The 17,524-nt window shown below is 49.8% G+C and overlaps 1 protein-coding gene across 1 annotated transcript; it reads right to left on the bottom strand.

Annotated features, from left to right (window-relative positions):
* Positions 1-13,725: 13,725 nt before the first annotated feature.
* Positions 13,726-17,455, bottom strand: TUBA1B (tubulin alpha 1b). The gene is made up of 4 exons (XM_055295011.2): positions 17,237-17,455; positions 15,449-15,671; positions 15,187-15,335; positions 13,726-14,882 (listed from the first exon to the last, which is right to left on the bottom strand). The coding sequence occupies exons 1-4, from the start codon at positions 17,237-17,239 to the stop codon at positions 13,902-13,904; spliced, it is 1,356 nt and encodes a 451-aa protein (XP_055150986.1). The 5' UTR covers positions 17,240-17,455; the 3' UTR covers positions 13,726-13,901.
* Positions 17,456-17,524: the final 69 nt, after the last annotated feature.

The following is a 17,524-nucleotide window of genomic DNA, read 5'->3' as shown; positions in this document are numbered from 1 at the left end:
CCGCTGCCCAGTAACCGATGTTCTGTGGTAGCATTTTGTGTGTTTGTGTTGGGGTGCCCCTCCCCACACCCCCACCCCGCTTTACCCGCTGCCAGGAGTTTTCATTCAGTCATTTTTGTGGAAGGCCTAGTGTGTGCTAGAACAAATACTGAAAAATACTGGAGAGAGGACTACAGAAATACCCTGCAACTTTGTGAAGAAATGCCCACAAGGATCATTGAAGAGTGGGGCTGAGTCAAACATAGCTAACCACTTACTATGTGCCATTCACTTTATAGTCGTTATCTCAGCCATGTTACCCAGGCTGATCTGGAACTCCTAGCCTCAAAGTGATGGGATTACAAGGCGTGACCCATCCAGCCTATTATCTCATTTTTAACATCACAACAACCCTTCAGAGGAAGATGTTGTGATTCAGCTTTTATTTATTTATTTATTATCGAGACGGAGTTTCGCTCTTATTGCCCAGGCTGCAGTGCAGTGGTGTGATTTCGGCTCACTGCAACCTCTGCCTCCCGGGTTCAAGCGATTCTCCTTCCTCAGCCTCCCGAGTAACTGGGATTACAGGCATGCGCCACCACTCCTGGCTAATTTTGTATTTTTAGTAGAGACGTGGTTTCTCCATGTTGGTCAGGCTCGTCTCGAACTCCCAACCTTAGTTGATCCGCCCGCCTCGGCCTCCTAAAGTGCTGGGATTACAGGCATGAGCCACCACGTCCGGCCAAGAGTGTGTGTGTGTGTGTGTGTGTGTGTGTGTGTGTGTGTGTGTGTGTGTGTCTTGGAAGTAGGATTTAGACGAAGGGAGACCTTTTTTTAAGTTATCTATTTTTGAGACAGAGTCTCACTCTGTCGCCCAGTCTGGTGTGCAGTGGTGCGATCACGGCTCACTGTAGCCTCCAACTCCCAGGCTGAAGTGATCTTCCCATCTCAGCCTCTTGAGCAGCTGGGATCACAGGCGGGCACCAGCACACTTAGCTGATTCTGCCATGTTACTCAGGCTGGTCTTGAACTCCTGGGCTTAAGCTGTCAGCCTACCTTGACCTCCCAAAGTGCAGGGATTACAGGCGTGAGCCAACAGACCCGACCTCCTCTAAATTCTTAAAGCAACATCCAGCTGCATAGTTCAGTGGGCAGTTAAAAATTGGCCGTAGCCTGGGTGCGGTGGCTCACGCCTGTAATCCCAGCACTTTGGGAGGCCGAGGCAGGCGGATCAAGAGGTCAGGAGATCGAGACCATCCTGGCTAATAAGGTGAAACCCCATCTCTACTGAAAATACAAAAATTAGCCGGGCGTGGTGGCCGGCACCTGTAGTCCCAGCTTCTCGGGAGGTTGAGGCAGGAGAATGGCGTGAACCCGGGAGGCAGAGCTTGCAGTGAGCCGAGATTGTGCCACTGCATTCCAGCCTGGGCAACAGAGCGAGACTCCGTCTCAAAAAAAAGAAATTGGCCATAGCGGCCTGCGGTGGCTCACGCCTGTAATCCCAGTACTTTGTGGGGGCTGAAGCGGGCGGATCATGAGGTCAGGAGATCGAGACCATCCTGGCTAACAGGGTGAAACCCCGTCTCTACTTAAAACATAAAAAATTAGCTGGGCGTGGTGGCGGACGCCTGTAGTCCCAGCTACTTGGGAGGCTGAGGCAGGAGAATGGCGTGAACCTGGGAGGCAGAGCTTGCAGTGAGCCGAGATCGCGCCACTGCACTCAAGCCTGGGTGACAGAGCGAGACTCCGTCTCAAAAAAAAAAAAAAAAAAAAAGGCCGGGCGCAGTGGCTCACGCTTGTAATCCCAGCACTTTGGGAGGCCGAGGCGGGCGGATCACGAGGTCAGGAGAAAGAGACCACAGTGAAACCTCGTCTCTACTAAAAATACAAAAAATTAGCCGGGCGTGCTGGCGGGCGCCTGTAGTCCCAGCTACTCAGAGAGGCTGAAGCAGGAGAATGGCGTGAACCCGGGAGGCGGAGCTTGCAGTGAGCCGAGATCGCGCCACTGCACTCCAACCTGGGTGACACAGAAAGACTCTGTCTCAAAAAAAAAAAAAAAAAATTGGCCATAAGGCCGGGCACGGTGGCTCACGCCTGTAATCCCAGCACTTTGGCAGGCCGAGACCGGTGGATTACCTGAAGTCAGGTGGAGACCCTAACCCAGCGCTAGAGGAATTAAAGACACACTCACAGAAATATAGAGGTGTGAAGTGGGAAATCAGGGGTCTTACAGCCTTCAGGGCTGAGAGCCCCGAACAGAGATTTACCTAACAGCAAGCCAGTTATTAGCATTCTTTCTATAGATATTAGATTAACTGAAAGTATCCCTTATGGGAAACAAAGGGATGGGCAGAGATAAAGGGATGGGTTGGGCTAGTTAACTGCAGCAGGAGCATGTCCTTAAGGCACAGATCGCTCATGCTATTGTTTGTGGTTTAAGAACGCCTTTAAGCGGTTTTCCGCCCTGGGTGGGCCAGGTGTTCCTTGCTGTCATTCCAGCAAACCCACAACCTTCCAGCATGGGCGTTATGGCCATCATGAACATGTCACAGTGCTGCAGAGATTTTGTTTATGGCCAGTTTTGGGGCCAGTTTATGGCCAGATTTTGGGGGAGGCTTGTTCCCAACAGTCAGGAGTTCAGGACCACCCTGGCCGACATGGTGAAACCCCATCTCTACTAAAAAATACAAAAGTTAGCAGGGCGTGGTGGTGGGTACTATAATCCCAGCTACTTGGAAGGCTGAGGCAGGAGAATCACTTGAACCTGGGAATTGGAGGTTGCGGTGAGCTGAGATCGCACCATTGCACTACAGCCTGGGCAACAAGAGCGAAACTCCGTCTCTAAAATAAAAATTGTCCATATATGCATTGTTACATAATATTTGTCCTCTTGAGCTGTTATTTAAATATTTTGTATTGTTTAACTTTACCTTCATTTGTCTTTCCTCTTTTCCTCCTGTCTTCTCTTCAAGAATTAGAAACTTATATTTGGCTTTTTTTTTTTTTTGAGATGGAGTTTCGCTCTTGTTGCCCAGGCAGGAGTGCAATGGAGCAATCTTGGCTTACTGCAACCTCTGCCTCCCGGGTTCAAGCGATTCTCTTCCCTCAGCCTCCAGAGTAGCTGGGATTACAGGTGCGTCCCCACGACTGGCTAATTTTGTATTTTTAGTAGAGACGGGGTTCCTCCGTGTTGGTCAGGCTGGTCTCCAACTCCTGACCTCAGGTGATCCGCCAGCCTCAGCCTCCCAAAGTGCTGGGATTACAAGCGTGAGCCACCGCGCCCGGCCGTGAACTGCAGTCTTATTCCCCATCTTTTGCTGTGCCCTCTGGGGTTTTGAGGAATGAATCTACTGCCATTTCTAGAACGCAGCCCTGCATTGGGTTTCTCTTTTCTAAGCTAAACATCCTCAGTTCTCTGAGATACTCTGCCTAGTACTCCTTACTTCTCCTCAACCCTTGGAGAAAACTCCATTGTCTATATTCCTCTTGAAGCCCAGACTGGCTAAGAGATTACACAGGCCAGATGCAGTGGCTCACACCCGTAATCTCAGCACTTTGGGAAGCCAAAGTGGGTGGATTGAGCTCAGGAGTTGGAGACCAGCCTAGGCAACATGGCAAAACCCTGTCTCTACAAAAAATACAAAAATTAGCTGGACATTGTAGCATGCCTATAGTCCCAGCTACTCCGGAGACTGAGGTGGGAGGAGTGATTGAACCCAGGAGGTGGAGGCTGCAGTGAGCCGAGATTGTGCTACTGCATTCCAGCCTGGGAGTCTGGGCAACAGTGCAAGACTCTGTCTCAAAAAAAAAAAAAAAAAGACAATAGCAAAAAAAATCAACAACAACAACAAAGAGATTACACCGGGTGAGCAGTGAAGAAGATGATGGGAATACTCACCTGCCTAGCTTTGAGCACTGTTATATAGAAGGAATATCTAGAGTGACAGCTTATTCTGGCAGCTGGGTCACAACCCAGCTCGTGGCACACATTGATTTGGTCATAGTGAGGCAGCAGAAGTTTCTACATGTCAGTATGATGAGATGCTAGGGCCAGAGAGGCTGAGGGATCTTTTTTTGGTTTGAGACATCTTCTTGATGAAGAAGTTTTATTATTTTATTTTATTTATTTATTTTTTGAAATGGAGTCTGACTCCACACATAGGCTGGAGTGCAGTGGCGTGATCTCAGCTCACTGCAGCCTCCATCTCCTGGGTTCAAGCAATTCTTTTGCCTCAGCCTCTTGAGGAGTTGGGACTACAGGCATATGCCACTGCTCCTGGCTTTTTTGTATTTTCAGTAGAAACAGGGTTTCACCATTTTTGCCAGGCTGGTCTTGAACTCCTGACCTCAAGTGATCCTCCCACCTCAGCCTCCCAAATTGTTGGGATTACAGGCGTGAGCCACTATGGTGAAGAATCTTTAGAACACAGAAGAAGCCTTCCTATCCACCTCCATTTGATGTCTCTATCCACCTTTTACTGTCTGCCTAAGGCCCCTTAGAGCTTTGGACCCGGGCTTAGTCTGTTTTTGTTTCTGTTTTTGAGACGGAGTCTCACTCTGTCGCCCAGGCTGGAGTGCAGTGGCGCGATCTCGGCTCACTGCAAGCTCCGCCTCCCGGGTTCGCGCCATTCTCCTGCCTCAGCCTCTCCGAGTAGCTGGGACTACAGGCGTCCGCCACCACGCCCGGCTAATTTTTTTTTTTTTGTATTTTTAGTAGAGACGGGGTTTCACCGTGGTCTCAATCTCCTGACCTCGTGATCCGCCCGCCTCGGCCTCCCAAAGTGCTGGGATTACAAGCGTGAGCCACCGCGCCCGGCCCCCGGGCTTAGTCTGAAAGTGGGGAGGAAGTAGATGGATAGTCACCTCTAGCTTTCAGAGTTAAAAATGTTTTTTTTGTTTGTTTGTTTTTTGTTTGGTTGTTTTTTTTTTTTTTTGAGACAGGGTCTTGGGGTCTTGGTCTGGCACCTAGGCTGGAGTGCAATGAAGCAATCTCAGCTCACCACATCCTCAACCTCCCGGGCTCAAGTGATCTTCCCACCTCAGCCTCCCAGGCAGCTGAGACCAAAGGCATGTACCACCACACCAGACTAATTTTTAAATTTTTTTTAGAGACAGGGTCTCACTAGTTGCCCAAGTTAGTCTCAAACTCCTGGTCTTAAGTGATCTTCCTTCCTTGGCCTCCCAAATTGCTGGTACTACAAGTCTGAGCCATTGTGCCTGGCCCATTTGACTAATCTTGAAAAACAAAAACAAACAAAAAACTGTGGAGCATTTATCTAATGGATTTTTTTTTTTTTTTTTTTTTTTTGAGACGGAGTCTCGCTCTGTCGCCCAGGCTGGAGTGCAGTGGCGCAATCTCGGCTCACTGCAAGCTCCGCCTCCTAGGTTCATGCCATTCTCCTGCCTCAGCCTCCCAAGTAGCTGGGACTACAGGCGCCCGCCACTACGCCCGGCTAATTTTTCTGTATTTTTAGTAGAGACGGGGTTTCACCTGTTAGCCAGGATGGTCTCGATCTCCTGACCTCGTGATCCGCCCGCCTCGGCCTCCCAAAGTGCTGGGATTACAGGCGTGAGCCATCGCGCCCGGCCCTTTTTTTTTTTTTTTTTTTTTTGAGACACAGTCTCGCTCAGTCGCCTAGGCTGGAGTACAGTGGGACGATCTTGGCTCACTGCAAGCTCCGCCTTCCACGTTCACGCCATTCTCCTGCCTCAGCCTCCCAGTAGCTGGGACTACCCGTGCCCGCCACCACACCCGGCTAATTTTTTGTATTTTTTTTAGTAGAGATGGGGTTTCACCGTGTTAGCCAGGATGGTCTTGATCTCCTGACCTCATGATCCACCTGCCTGAGCCTCCCAAAGTGCTTGGATTACAGGCATAAGCCACTGTGCCTGGCCTGGATTTTTTTTTTTTTTTAATCTGCTAGATGCTGGGCACGGTGGCTCATGTCTGTAATCCCAGCACTTTGGGAGGCCGAGACGGGCGGATCACGAGGTCAGGAGATCGAGACCATCCTGGCTAACACGGGGAAACGCGTCTGTACTGAAAATACAAAAAATTAGCCGAGCGTGGTGGCATGCGTCTTTAGTCCCAGCTACATGGGAGGCTGAGGCAGGAGAATTGCTTGAACCCGGGAGGCGGAGCTTGCAGTGAGCCAAGATCGTGCCACTGCACTCCAGCCTGGGCGACAGGGCAAGACTCTGTCTCCAAAAAACAAAACAAAACAAACAAAAAAAATTAGCCGGGCATGGTGGCGCATGCCTGTAATCCTAGCTACTCAGGAGGCTGAGGCAGGAGAATTGCTTGAACCTGGGAGGCGGAGGTTATGGTGAGCTGAGATCACGCCATTGCACTCTAGCCTGGGCAACAAGAGCAAAACTCTGTCTCAAAAAAAAAAAAAAAAAAAGAGGCCGAAAGGATTGCTTCAGCTCAGAATTTTGAGACCAGCCTGGACAACATGGTGAGACTCCATCTCTACAAAAAATTTAAAAATTAGCCGGGGGTGATGGTCGGTGCCTGTGGTCCCAGCTACCCAAGAGGCTGAGCTGGGAGGATCCCTTGAGTCCAGGAGGTCAAGGCAGCAGTGAGCTGAGATCGAATCACTGCGCTCCAGCCTGGACACAAGAGCTAGACCCTGTCTCCAGAAAAAAAACTCTGGTAGGGAAGAAATATATGAATTAAATAATCGCACAAATATATATTTACAAAATATTACAAATGTGAGAAAAGTAGAGGTTCTATGAAAATATATAGTAGAAAATATGGCCTATTCTGACCTAGTCTCCAAGTCCTTGAAGAAATGACATTTGGGCTTTCTTCATTGAAGGGAGAGTGTGCGTTAACTGGACAAAGGTGTTGGGGGCTCTTACGGCAATAGAAGTTACCACAGGCAGAGGAAAGAGTATGTTTAAAGGCTCAGGCATGAATGAGGTGATGAGCTTGATTCTGTCTAGTTGGGCATGATAACATACAGCAGGCTGTCAGTTGGGAGTGGGTGGGGTAGAGCATTTGGGTATTGTTTTGGCTTATGAACTAGATAGCAGAGAGGTGGAAGCTAGCCTTAGCAACACAATGACATCAGTGTCTACATGATGATGCCCACATTGTCAGGTGGTTATTGACTTTGTATCAATATTGGGTTTAGATTAATGTGACAACATGCTCCTCTCTTACTACATGTTGGTTCCAAGGCATTTTTTGTTTTGTTTTGTTTTGTTTGAGACGGAGTCTCACTCTGTTGCCCAGGCTGGAGTGCAGTAACACTAACTTGGCTCACTGCAAGCTTCTCCTCCCAGGTTCAAGCAATTCTCCTGCCTCAGCCTCCTGAGTAGCTGGGATTACAGGTGCCTGCCACCACGCCTGGCTAATTTTTGTATTTTTAATAGAGACAGGGTTTCATCATGTTGGCCAGGCTGGTCTCGAACTTCTGACTTCAAGTGATCCACCCTCCTTGGCCTCCCAAAGTGCTGAGATTACAGGCGTAAGCCACCACGCCTGGCCCAAGGCCATGTTTTTTTTTGTTTGTTTTTGTTTTTTTTGAGATGGGGTTTCGCTTTTGTTGCCCAAGGCCATGTTTTTATACACATCCTACCTCAGGGAAGCACCCTAGAGGAAGGAGCTGAGGTCAAGAAACTCCTTTGGTGTGGTGTTTTCTGTAGCTTCCTGATTCACAGTGGCCTAGCATGAGGCCCAGCTGCCTCCAGTCATGGACAGAAGAAAAAGTGACAAGTGTGTGAATGCTAGGGATAGCAGGTCAGTCACTTCCGGTTTGTTGGTCATCTTTTCAGCACAGGTCCAAGATGACAACAAGGGCAGAATTCACAAATCTGAGCTTGGCGCTCCTGGACGGAGAACTCCTTGTCAGTGGTGCCATCTGCAGGGCATTAAGGAATTTGCCAGGAGTTTGATGGGATTGGGAGGGGAATATGGCATCTCCAGATAAAATGCTCTTCTTTCCTCCCTTGCTCAAGCCTCTTAGTTTAAGCACATCCCTAAATCACAGACTGGGTCCTCGGTAAGGCTGAAAGACTCATGTCCTTCTGATCTTGTGGGGGGCAATATTTAAGGCTTCTAGTCCTGCAAGGCAGGACACAAGGCTGTGGTATCTCTCCCCTTCGTCCCTACCAATTAAATCTGTCATCTCTAAAATGAGGCACTGGGCTCTTTTCATTTTAACAGTAAACTCAAGGAGGGGATGAACAGTAGGTTGTGAAGGAATTTAAGCATTCCGGTGTTAAAAAAAGAAGGTATCTATGTAGTTAGGGTTAGTTATCATTGTTATTATCATCATCCTTTTCATCTCTAAGTAAACCCTTCTTGGGCTTTTAAAAATTTATATTCGGCCGGGCGCGGTGGCTCACGCCTGTAATCCCAGCACTTTTGGAGGCCAAGACAGGCGGATCACGAGGTCAGGAGATCGAGACCATCCTGGCTAACACAGTGAAACCCCGTCTCTACTAAATATACAAAAAATTAGCCAGCGTGGTTGCAGGCGCCTGTAGTCCCAGCTACTCGGGAGGCTGAGGCAGGAGAATAGCCTGAACCCGGGAGGCTGAGCTTGCAGTGAGCTGAGATTGCGCCACTGCACTCCAGCCTGGGCCACAGAGGGAGTGTCTCAAAAAAAAAAAAAATTATATTCATTGGCCGGGCACAGTGGCTCATCCCTGTCATCCCAGCACTTTGGGAGGCCGAGGCAGGCAGATCACCTGAGGTCAGGAATTCAAGACCAGCCTGGCCAATGTGGTGAAACCCTGTCTCTACTAAAAATACAAAAAAATTAGCCAGGGCGTGGTGGCGGGTGCCTGTAATCCCAGCTACTCGGGAGGCTGAGGCAGGAGAATCACTTGAACCTGGGAGTTGGAGGATGCAGTGAGCCAAGATGGCACCACTGCACTCCGGGCTGGATGTCAGAGTTAGACTTCATCTCCAAAAAAAAGAAGAAAAAGAAAAAAAAGTTATACTTATTTTCTGAATAAATGGCCTATTCTTCTGTAGTAGCTCTGGAGTATGGCTGAGCAGACATGTCAAGACCTGGGATGCACTGCCCCTCATCTCCCAACTTGGACGCACATCTCTAAGTTTACAGGTCCAAGGCCGGGTGCAGTGGCTCATGCCTGTAATCCCAGCACTTTGGGAGGCTGAGACGGGCGGATCACGAGGTCAGGAGATCTAGACCATCCTGGCTGACACGGTGAAACCCCGTCTCTACTAAAAATATAAAAAATTAGCCAGGCGTGGAGGTGGGCGCCTGTAGTCCCAGCTACTCGGGAGGCTGAGGCAGGAGAATGGCGTGAACCCGGGAGGTGGAGCTTGCAGTGAGCTGAGATCGTGCCACTGCACTCCAGCCTGGGCAACAGAGTGAGACTCCATCTCAAAAAAAAAAAAAAAAAAAAGTTTACAGGTCCTTCCAGACTCCAAAGCCCTACTTGCTACCCCGTCTGAGAAAGGCAGAATGGAAATCTATAGTGTAAAAGGGAAAATAGTCCCAGAAGATTAAGAGGTCCTGATTAGTGACGGAACAAGAGGCTAACCAAATGTCTCTGTTCCCTAGGCCCCTCCCCTGAGACTTGACAAAGAAGCCTGGGCCCTGAAACAGAGTGAGTGTTCCAAAACCTTAGGGCTTAAAGTTTACATTGAGTAGAACAATAAAGAATCTGGCTGGGCCAGGCGCGGTGGCTCACGCCTGTAATCCCAGCACTTTGGGCTGCCGAGGCGCGTGGATCACAAGGTTAGGAAATCGAGACCATCCTAAGATGGTGAAACCCCCCCTCTACTAAAAATACAAAAAATTAGCCGGGTGGGTGTGGTGGCGGTTGCCTGTAGTCCCAGCTACTCGGGAGGCTGAGGCAGGAGAATGACATGAACCCGTGAGGGAGAGCTTGCAGTGAACCGAGATTGTGCCACTGCACTCCAGCCTGGGTGACAAAGTGAGACTCCGTCTCAAAAAAAAAAAAAAAAAGAAAAAGAAAAAGAAAAAGAATCTGGCTTAAGAGAGAAATTACCATTATTTATTTTTGGCTCCCTAGAAGCATTCTTTTTTTTTTGAGACAAAGCCTCACTCAGTCGCCCAGGCTAGAGTGCAGTGGCGCAATCTCGGCTCACTGCAAGCTCCGCCTCCTGGGTTCACGCCATTCTCCTGCCTCAGCCTCCCCAGTAGCTGGGACTAAAGGCACCCGCCACCACACCCGGCTAATTTTTTGTATTTTTAGTAGAGAAGGGGTTTCACCATGTTAGCCAGGATGGTCTCCATCTCCTGACCTCGTGATCCGCCCGCCTCGGCCTCCCTAAGTGCTGGGATTACAGGCGTGAGCCACCGCGCCCGGCCTCCCTAGAAGCATTCTATGGGCATTACCAGGCACTGTACTTGCTGCCCGGGCAGAGGTATAAATAAGACGACTGCAGTGCCATTTCATTCTAGCCATCCCCTCTCCCATGGCCCACAATAATATATCATTTAACCCAAGGCCTTAACTTATAATTATTAGGATTCATCTTGGCCTGGTGTGGTGGCTCACCCTTGTAATCCCAACAGTTTGGGAAGCCAAGGAGGGGGGATCACTTGAGGTCAGGAGTTTGAGACCAGCCTGGACACCATGGCAAAACCCCGTCTCTACTAAAAATACAAAAATTAGCTGGGCATGGTGGTGCATACCTGTAATCCCAGCTACTCGGGAGGCTGAGGCAGGAGAATCCCTTGAACCCAGGAGGCAGAGGTTGCAGTGAGCTGAGACTGAGCCACCGCACTCCAGCCTGGGCGATAGAGTGAGACTCCATCTCAAGAAAAAAAAAAAGTCATCTTGATGTATAAAACAATTTTTTAATTTTTTTTTCCTTTGAGACAGAGTTCACTCTTATCAGCAAGGCTGGAGTGCAATGGCATGATCTCGGCTCACTGCAAGCTCTGCCTCCCGGGTTCAAGCAATTCTCCTATCTCAGCCTCCCAAGTAGCTGGGATTACAGGTGCCCACCACCACGCCCAGCTAATTTTTGTATTTTTAGTAGAGACAGGTTTCACCATGATGGCCTGGTTGGTCTCAAACTCCTGACCTCAGGTGATCCACCCGCCTTGGCCTCCCAAAGTGCTGGGATTACAGGAGTGAACTACAGTGCCCAGTTTAAAATGTTTTATTGTATATTTTTGAGAGTTTCACTCTGTCACCCAGCCTGGGGTGCAGTGGTATAATCTCTGTGTGAGCCACCGCGCCCGGCCACTAATTTTGTATTTTTAGTAGATTTGGGGTTTCGCCATGTTGGCCTGGCTGGTCTCGATCTCCTGACCTCAGGTGATCCACCTACTTTGGGCTCCCAAAGTGATAGGATTATAGGCGTGAGCTGCCGTGCCTGGGCCTCTCAGTTCTTTAAAGGTGTCTGCAGCTTGGCACACCCAGCGACTCATGCCTGTAATCACAACACTTTGGGAGGCCAAGGCGGGCAGATCATGAGGTCAGGAGTTCGAGACCAGCCTGGCCAACATGGTGAAACCCTATCTCTACTAAAAATACAAAAATTAGCCAGGCGTGGTGGCGGGTGCCTGTAATCCCAGCTACTCGGGAGCCTGAGGCAGGAGAATCACTTGATCCCGAGAGGTGGAGGTTGCAGTGAGCCGAGACCGCACCACTACACTCCAGACTGGGAGACAGAGCAAGACCCCGTCTCAATAAATAAATAAATAAAAATAAATAAAGATGTCTGTTTTCCCTTAGAGCCTGTCATGGTTACATTTCTGTTGCTATACTAGGCCTGTAGGCTCCCCACCAAAGCTTTTTCTCTGAATTGTTCATGCCAAATCAGATTATCTTTGGAGCTGAGAGTTACAGTCATCCCTTAGTATCCCTGAAGGATACCAAAATCCATGAATGCTCAAGTTCCTTATATAGAGAACTCTGGTGTTTGCATGTAACTTGCACACATCTTCCTGTATACTTTATTTCCAAATTACTTATAATACCTAATACAATGTGAATGCTATGTAAATAATTGTTATACTGTATCATTTAGTGAATAAAGGGGACAAGTACATGTTCAGTTCAGACACAACTATCCATTTTTCCAAATATATATTTTGAGATAGGGTCTTTCTCTGGCACCCAGACAGAAATGCAGCAGCACAATTACACTGGCTAATTTGTTTTTGTTTTAGTTTTGTAATGGCAGGGTCTCCCTAGGTTGCCTAAGCTGGTCTCAAACTCCTGGGCTCAAGTGATCCTCCCGCCTTGACCAAAGTGCTGGTATTATAGGCATGAACCACTATGGCCGGTTGCTTCCAAGTATTTTCAATCCAGTTAGTCAAATCTAGATATGGAACCCACAGACAGGGAGGGCTGACTACATTTTGTAAATTTATAGGATTTACGGGCTAAAAAAAAAGAAAAAAAACTAGGAAAATTGTAGACTTCCCTACTTTTTTTTTTTTTGAGATGAAGTTTTGCTCTTGTTGCCCAGGCTGGAGTGCAATGGCGCAATCTCAGCTCACTGCAACCTCCGCCTGCCAGGTTCAAACAATTCTCCTGCCTCAGCCTCCTGAGTGGCTGGGATTACAGGCATGCGCCACCATGTCTGGCTAATTTTGTATTTTTAGTAGAGATGGAGTTTCTCCATGTTGGCCAGGCTGGTCTCAAACTCCTGACCTCAGGTGATCCACCCGCCTCAGCCTCCCAAAGCATTGGGATTACAGGCATGAGCCACTGCGCCTGGCCTCTTCTTTTTAAAAAATGCCTCATGTATTCTTTCAGTCTTGAACCAAGACATCAAGGTCTTTAGCAGCCATAATTTTCCTGTGCTTTCCGGATTTGAAATCTACATTTTCTCCTAGGTTAAATCCTCTATTTACATTCTCTGTGCCTACAAGTCTGTTACATGTAGCCAAAATACTTGAAAGGATGTAAACCATGCCAAATGCTATAAACTTTTATCCTAACCTTTACAAATGTTGCCACTTTATTCTCATGTACGGCAGTCCTCTCCCACCAATGCATATGGCTTATTGTTTAGCCTTTCCTAGCATGACTTTTATTGACCACCATGAGTTCTGGTCCTACTTTTTCCTATCACAACAGGGCTCAAAACAGCCTTTACCTCACCACCCTCAAATATTCCTACAGATGTTTTCCCAGGTCAATGTTTTTTCTTAAGACAGGATCTGTCACCAAGGCTGGAATGCAGTGGTACAATCACAGCTCACCACAGCCTCAATCTTGTCAGCCTCTCAAGTAGCTGGGCTTATAGGCGCATACCACCACACCCAAACTTTTGTATTTCTTTGTAGACGGGGTTTCATCATGTCACCCAGGCTGGTCTTGAATGGTCAAGTAATCTACCCGCCTCGACCTCGTGCTGGGATTAGAGTCGTGAGCCACCATGACCAGCCAAAGATCACTTGGAAATTTCTTAATTACACTAACAAGGTTAGCAGGCCATTTTAAACAGCAGCATCTTAGCGCATATTCAAAACTTGCACTTCCTATACATTACTCATTAGTAACTACCCAGTCATACTCTGAAGAGCTAAATCTGCTTTAGATTAGCAGAATGACTTTCCCCACCCCCTATGCAAGGGTTGAGGTGGTAAACTAGTCTGAGAATCTAGGGCTTCTGCCTTTCTAGTCCCTTGAGCTCCCTTTTCCCTAGAGGTGCCGGCACAGTAAGTAGGATCCTTGACACCACCAGCATATTGCAGACTCTCTATACTCCCAAGTATAGATGAATCTAAAAACCAAGGCACTTCTAGAAAAAAACACAGGAAACAAAGCTTTTGATGTTAATGACTTTACTTTGAGACATGATGGAAAAATATTACAGGTACACATGGAAAAGACATGATCACCAAGTGAAAACAATCTAACCAGAAAGCTTTAACGCCCGTCAGCTAAGGTGAAGCTGAAATTCTGGGAGCATGACATGCTGCAGGGCCAAAAGGAATGGATAATTAGTATTCCTCTCCTTCTTCCTCACCCTCTCCTTCAACAGAATCCACACCAACCTCCTCATAATCCTTCTCAAGGGCAGCCATGTCCTCACGGGCCTCTGAAAACTCACCTTCCTCCATCCCCTCACCCACGTACCAGTGAACAAAGGCACGCTTGGCATACATCAGGTCAAACTTGTGGTCCAGGCGAGCCCAGGCCTCAGCAATGGCTGTGGTGTTGCTCAGCATGCACACAGCTCTCTGCACCTTGGCCAGGTCTCCACCAGGCACCACAGTGGGAGGCTGGTAGTTGATGCCTACCTTAAAGCCAGTGGGGCACCAATCCACAAACTGGATGCTGCGCTTGGTCTTGATGGTGGCAATGGCAGCATTGACATCTTTGGGAACCACGTCGCCACGGTACAACAGGCAGCAAGCCATGTATTTACCATGGCGAGGGTCACATTTCACCATCTGGTTGGCTGGCTCAAAGCAAGCATTGGTGATCTCTGCTACAGAAAGCTGTTCATGGTAGGCTTTCTCAGCAGAGATGACAGGGGCATATGTGGCCAGGGGGAAGTGGATGCGGGGATAGGGCACCAGGTTGGTCTGGAATTCTGTTAGGTCAACATTCAGGGCTCCATCAAATCTCAGGGAAGCAGTGATGGAGGACACAATCTGGCTAATAAGGCGGTTAAGGTTAGTGTAGGTTGGGCGCTCGATATCAAGGTTTCTACGACAGATGTCATAGATGGCCTCATTGTCCACCATGAAGGCACAATCAGAGTGCTCCAGGGTGGTGTGGGTGGTGAGGATGGAGTTGTAGGGCTCAACTACAGCTGTGGAAACCTGGGGCGCTGGGTAAATGGAGAACTCCAGCTTGGACTTCTTGCCATAATCAACTGAGAGACGTTCCATGAGCAGGGAGGTGAACCCAGAACCAGTTCCCCCACCAAAGCTGTGGAAAACCAAGAAGCCCTGAAGACCGGTGCACTGGTCAGCCTGTAGGGGAATAAAAAAAATGTAGTATTTTAATGCCAGGACACATTATCTTAGAATTTCTATTTAAACTTTTTAGATTATGAACCATGTCTCATTGATGTAAGCATGAGGAATTGGCAAAACAGACATGTCCACAAACCGTCCATAACCTAGGGACTATCTGATTTAGAAGTCCAATTAATATAGCAAGCAGTCTATTCCACATTTTGGTAGGTGCCAAAGAATGAATGATGTCAGTCACTCCACCCAACTTGCACTGGAACCATCGCACCGCATTAAATGCATATTTATATGTGGTGCTTACCAGCTTGCGAATTCGGTCCAACACAAGGTCAATAATCTCCTTGCCAATGGTGTAGTGCCCTCGGGCATAGTTATTGGCAGCATCTTCCTTGCCTGTGATGAGCTGCTCAGGGTGGAAGAGCTGGCGGTAGGTGCCAGTACGAACTTCATCTGCAGGAGGGATAGAAGGATGGAGGGAGTGGGTGAGTGACAAGAGAAGCCCCTGGACAGACCTCCTGTCCCAGCATCCTGGGATCTCACTTAGGTTACTGAGGTCAACTCACCAATGACTGTGGGTTCCAAGTCCACAAACACAGCCCGGGGCACGTGCTTGCCAGCGCCCGTCTCACTGAAGAAGGTGTTGAAGGAGTCATCTCCTCCCCCAATGGTCTTGTCACTTGGCATCTGGCCATCGGGCTGGATGCCGTGTTCCAGGCAGTAGAGCTCCCAGCAGGCATTGCCAATCTGGACACCAGCCTGGCCAACGTGGATGGAGATGCACTCACGCTGTGGGAAGGAAAAAAGATATCACAATTTAAACCAATCTATTGGTGACTCTCAAGTGTAACAAAATACTCATGCAATCTTTAATTTTGTAGAGATAAGGTCTGTCGCCCAGGCTTCAGTGCAGTGATGCCATCTAGGCTCATTGCAGCCTAAACCTCCTGGGCTCCAGTCATCCCTCCACCTCAGCCTTCGGAGCAGCTGGGACCACAGGCACAGGCCACCACACCTGGCTAATTTTTTCATTTTTTTTGTGGAGATGAGGTCTGGCTGTGTTACCTAGGCTACTCATGTAATCTTAAAACGAATTTCCCTTTTTAAAGCGACATAAGATGTACTACTCTTCTGAGAACAGCTACACTATAGTCTACGTTGCTTTTAATGAATGTGACTTTCCCATCCTAAACCGAGAAGGCCTCCTTCCAGACCAAGACAGCTCAGTCACAGCTTCCTCCTTTGGAGGACCAAGACAGCAAGGTGGGCATCCGTCCAGCGCTCAGGCCCCAGAATCCCACTTTAGACTAGGAGGCCACATTTCCGGGCAGCTCCTAGCACGGGAAGCACGTGGCCAGACCAGCGCAGAAGAAATGTCTGTCCGCAGGGACAAGGGCGGGGCTCTGCAGCACAGGATGAATGAGCAATTCCGGGCGCGCGCTCTTGCGCCCCCCGGCGGCGCTGCAGAGGCACGAAATGGCCACGTCTGCAAAGGCGCTGCCCAAGCCGCCCATCCTCCCTTGCCCGCCGGCATCGGGCTCAGCCTAACACCTCCACAGCAGTCTGAGCGCAGTAGGGGATTATCGGCGGCCCAGATCTGGGTCAAGATCCGATTTCCGTTCTCTCAAAACCCCTTACTGCCACCACCTGCTCCCCTGAATTCCTAACGCAGCAGGGAGAGACAGGTGGCCTCTACAGACTGTTGTGTACGAACTGTCCTAATACACTGGTGTAGAGCGGTACATTGACAGAGAGCTCTTTCCCAGTCCTCTTATTGCTTTCATCAAAAAAAACTCAGGTTAACAGGAGACACACCCTGTAGCCCTAGTCGCGTCGCGACCCAGAGCGCATGCGCAAACCGCAGTGGCGGTTTCCCGCCCAGGAGCGGCGGGAAGGTAACGGTCGCGCGTGCGCGCTTTTGTCTCCAGCCGCTTCCCACCCCCACTTTTCGCGCTCAAGAGGAAGTGAGGGCTGGAAGAGTCCGCGCGCGCGTCCACCCAAGGCGGGGGAAGGGCATGCGCTGGAAAGGGCTGCGGGGACTCGAGGGACCGCTCCCAGGACAGAGTTACGCGATAAGAGAGAGCTCCGGATACCGCGGAGGGCAGCCCGAGCCCCCCATCCCTTCCAGAGTCCGAGAAGAAATCCTGGCGCCCCTCGACCTTTCCGGGCCCCCGCTCTTTACACACACACCGAGGTCTCACCACTCCCGCCCTGGCCTCTCGCCTCGTTTTCCGCCCTCCAAACGGACGGCTCTGAGGCCAGCCCTCCCCGGCTGTATACAGGGCCCCCGCGCCCCGCCGGCTCGCTTTTCCCTGCTTCCCTGAAAGCAGCAGGGAGCCGCGCGGCTTACTCACCATAGTGGCTAGGGATTAGGAGGCGAAGGCGACAGGAGCAGACACCGGGTCCCGGTTACCGTCCCCGACAAGCTAAGAGTCGAGGTAAGTAACGCACTGGGGCGGGGCCGGCGCTGGAGCCTCTTAAGTAGCGGCTGTGGAGGGGCGGGCGGGCACAGGCGGCGCCGCGGTCGCTGGCCCCTCCTCCGGCCCTGCGCGCCCACTCGGCGCCCGGCCTGGCCGCCGCAGAGGCGGGCTCCGAGCCCCGAGCCCCCTCCCCTCGCGCGGCCGCGGGGTGGGGTCTGCAGC

This window comes from Symphalangus syndactylus, chromosome 10 (genome assembly GCF_028878055.3).
Source record: "Symphalangus syndactylus isolate Jambi chromosome 10, NHGRI_mSymSyn1-v2.1_pri, whole genome shotgun sequence".
NCBI classification, from domain to species: Eukaryota; Metazoa; Chordata; class Mammalia; order Primates; family Hylobatidae; genus Symphalangus; species Symphalangus syndactylus.
This window is presented reverse-complemented; position numbering and strand designations above follow the sequence as displayed.

Bases quoted from the DNA above. Each gene is read 5' to 3' on its own strand.
- TUBA1B (XM_055295011.2), bottom strand. The intron at 15,336-15,448 runs GTGAGTTGACCT...TCCCTCCTGCAG, and splicing joins CTTGGAACCCACAGTCATTG to ATGAAGTTCGTACTGGCACC. The intron at 14,883-15,186 runs GTAAGCACCACA...ATTCCCCTACAG, and splicing joins TGGACCGAATTCGCAAGCTG to GCTGACCAGTGCACCGGTCT.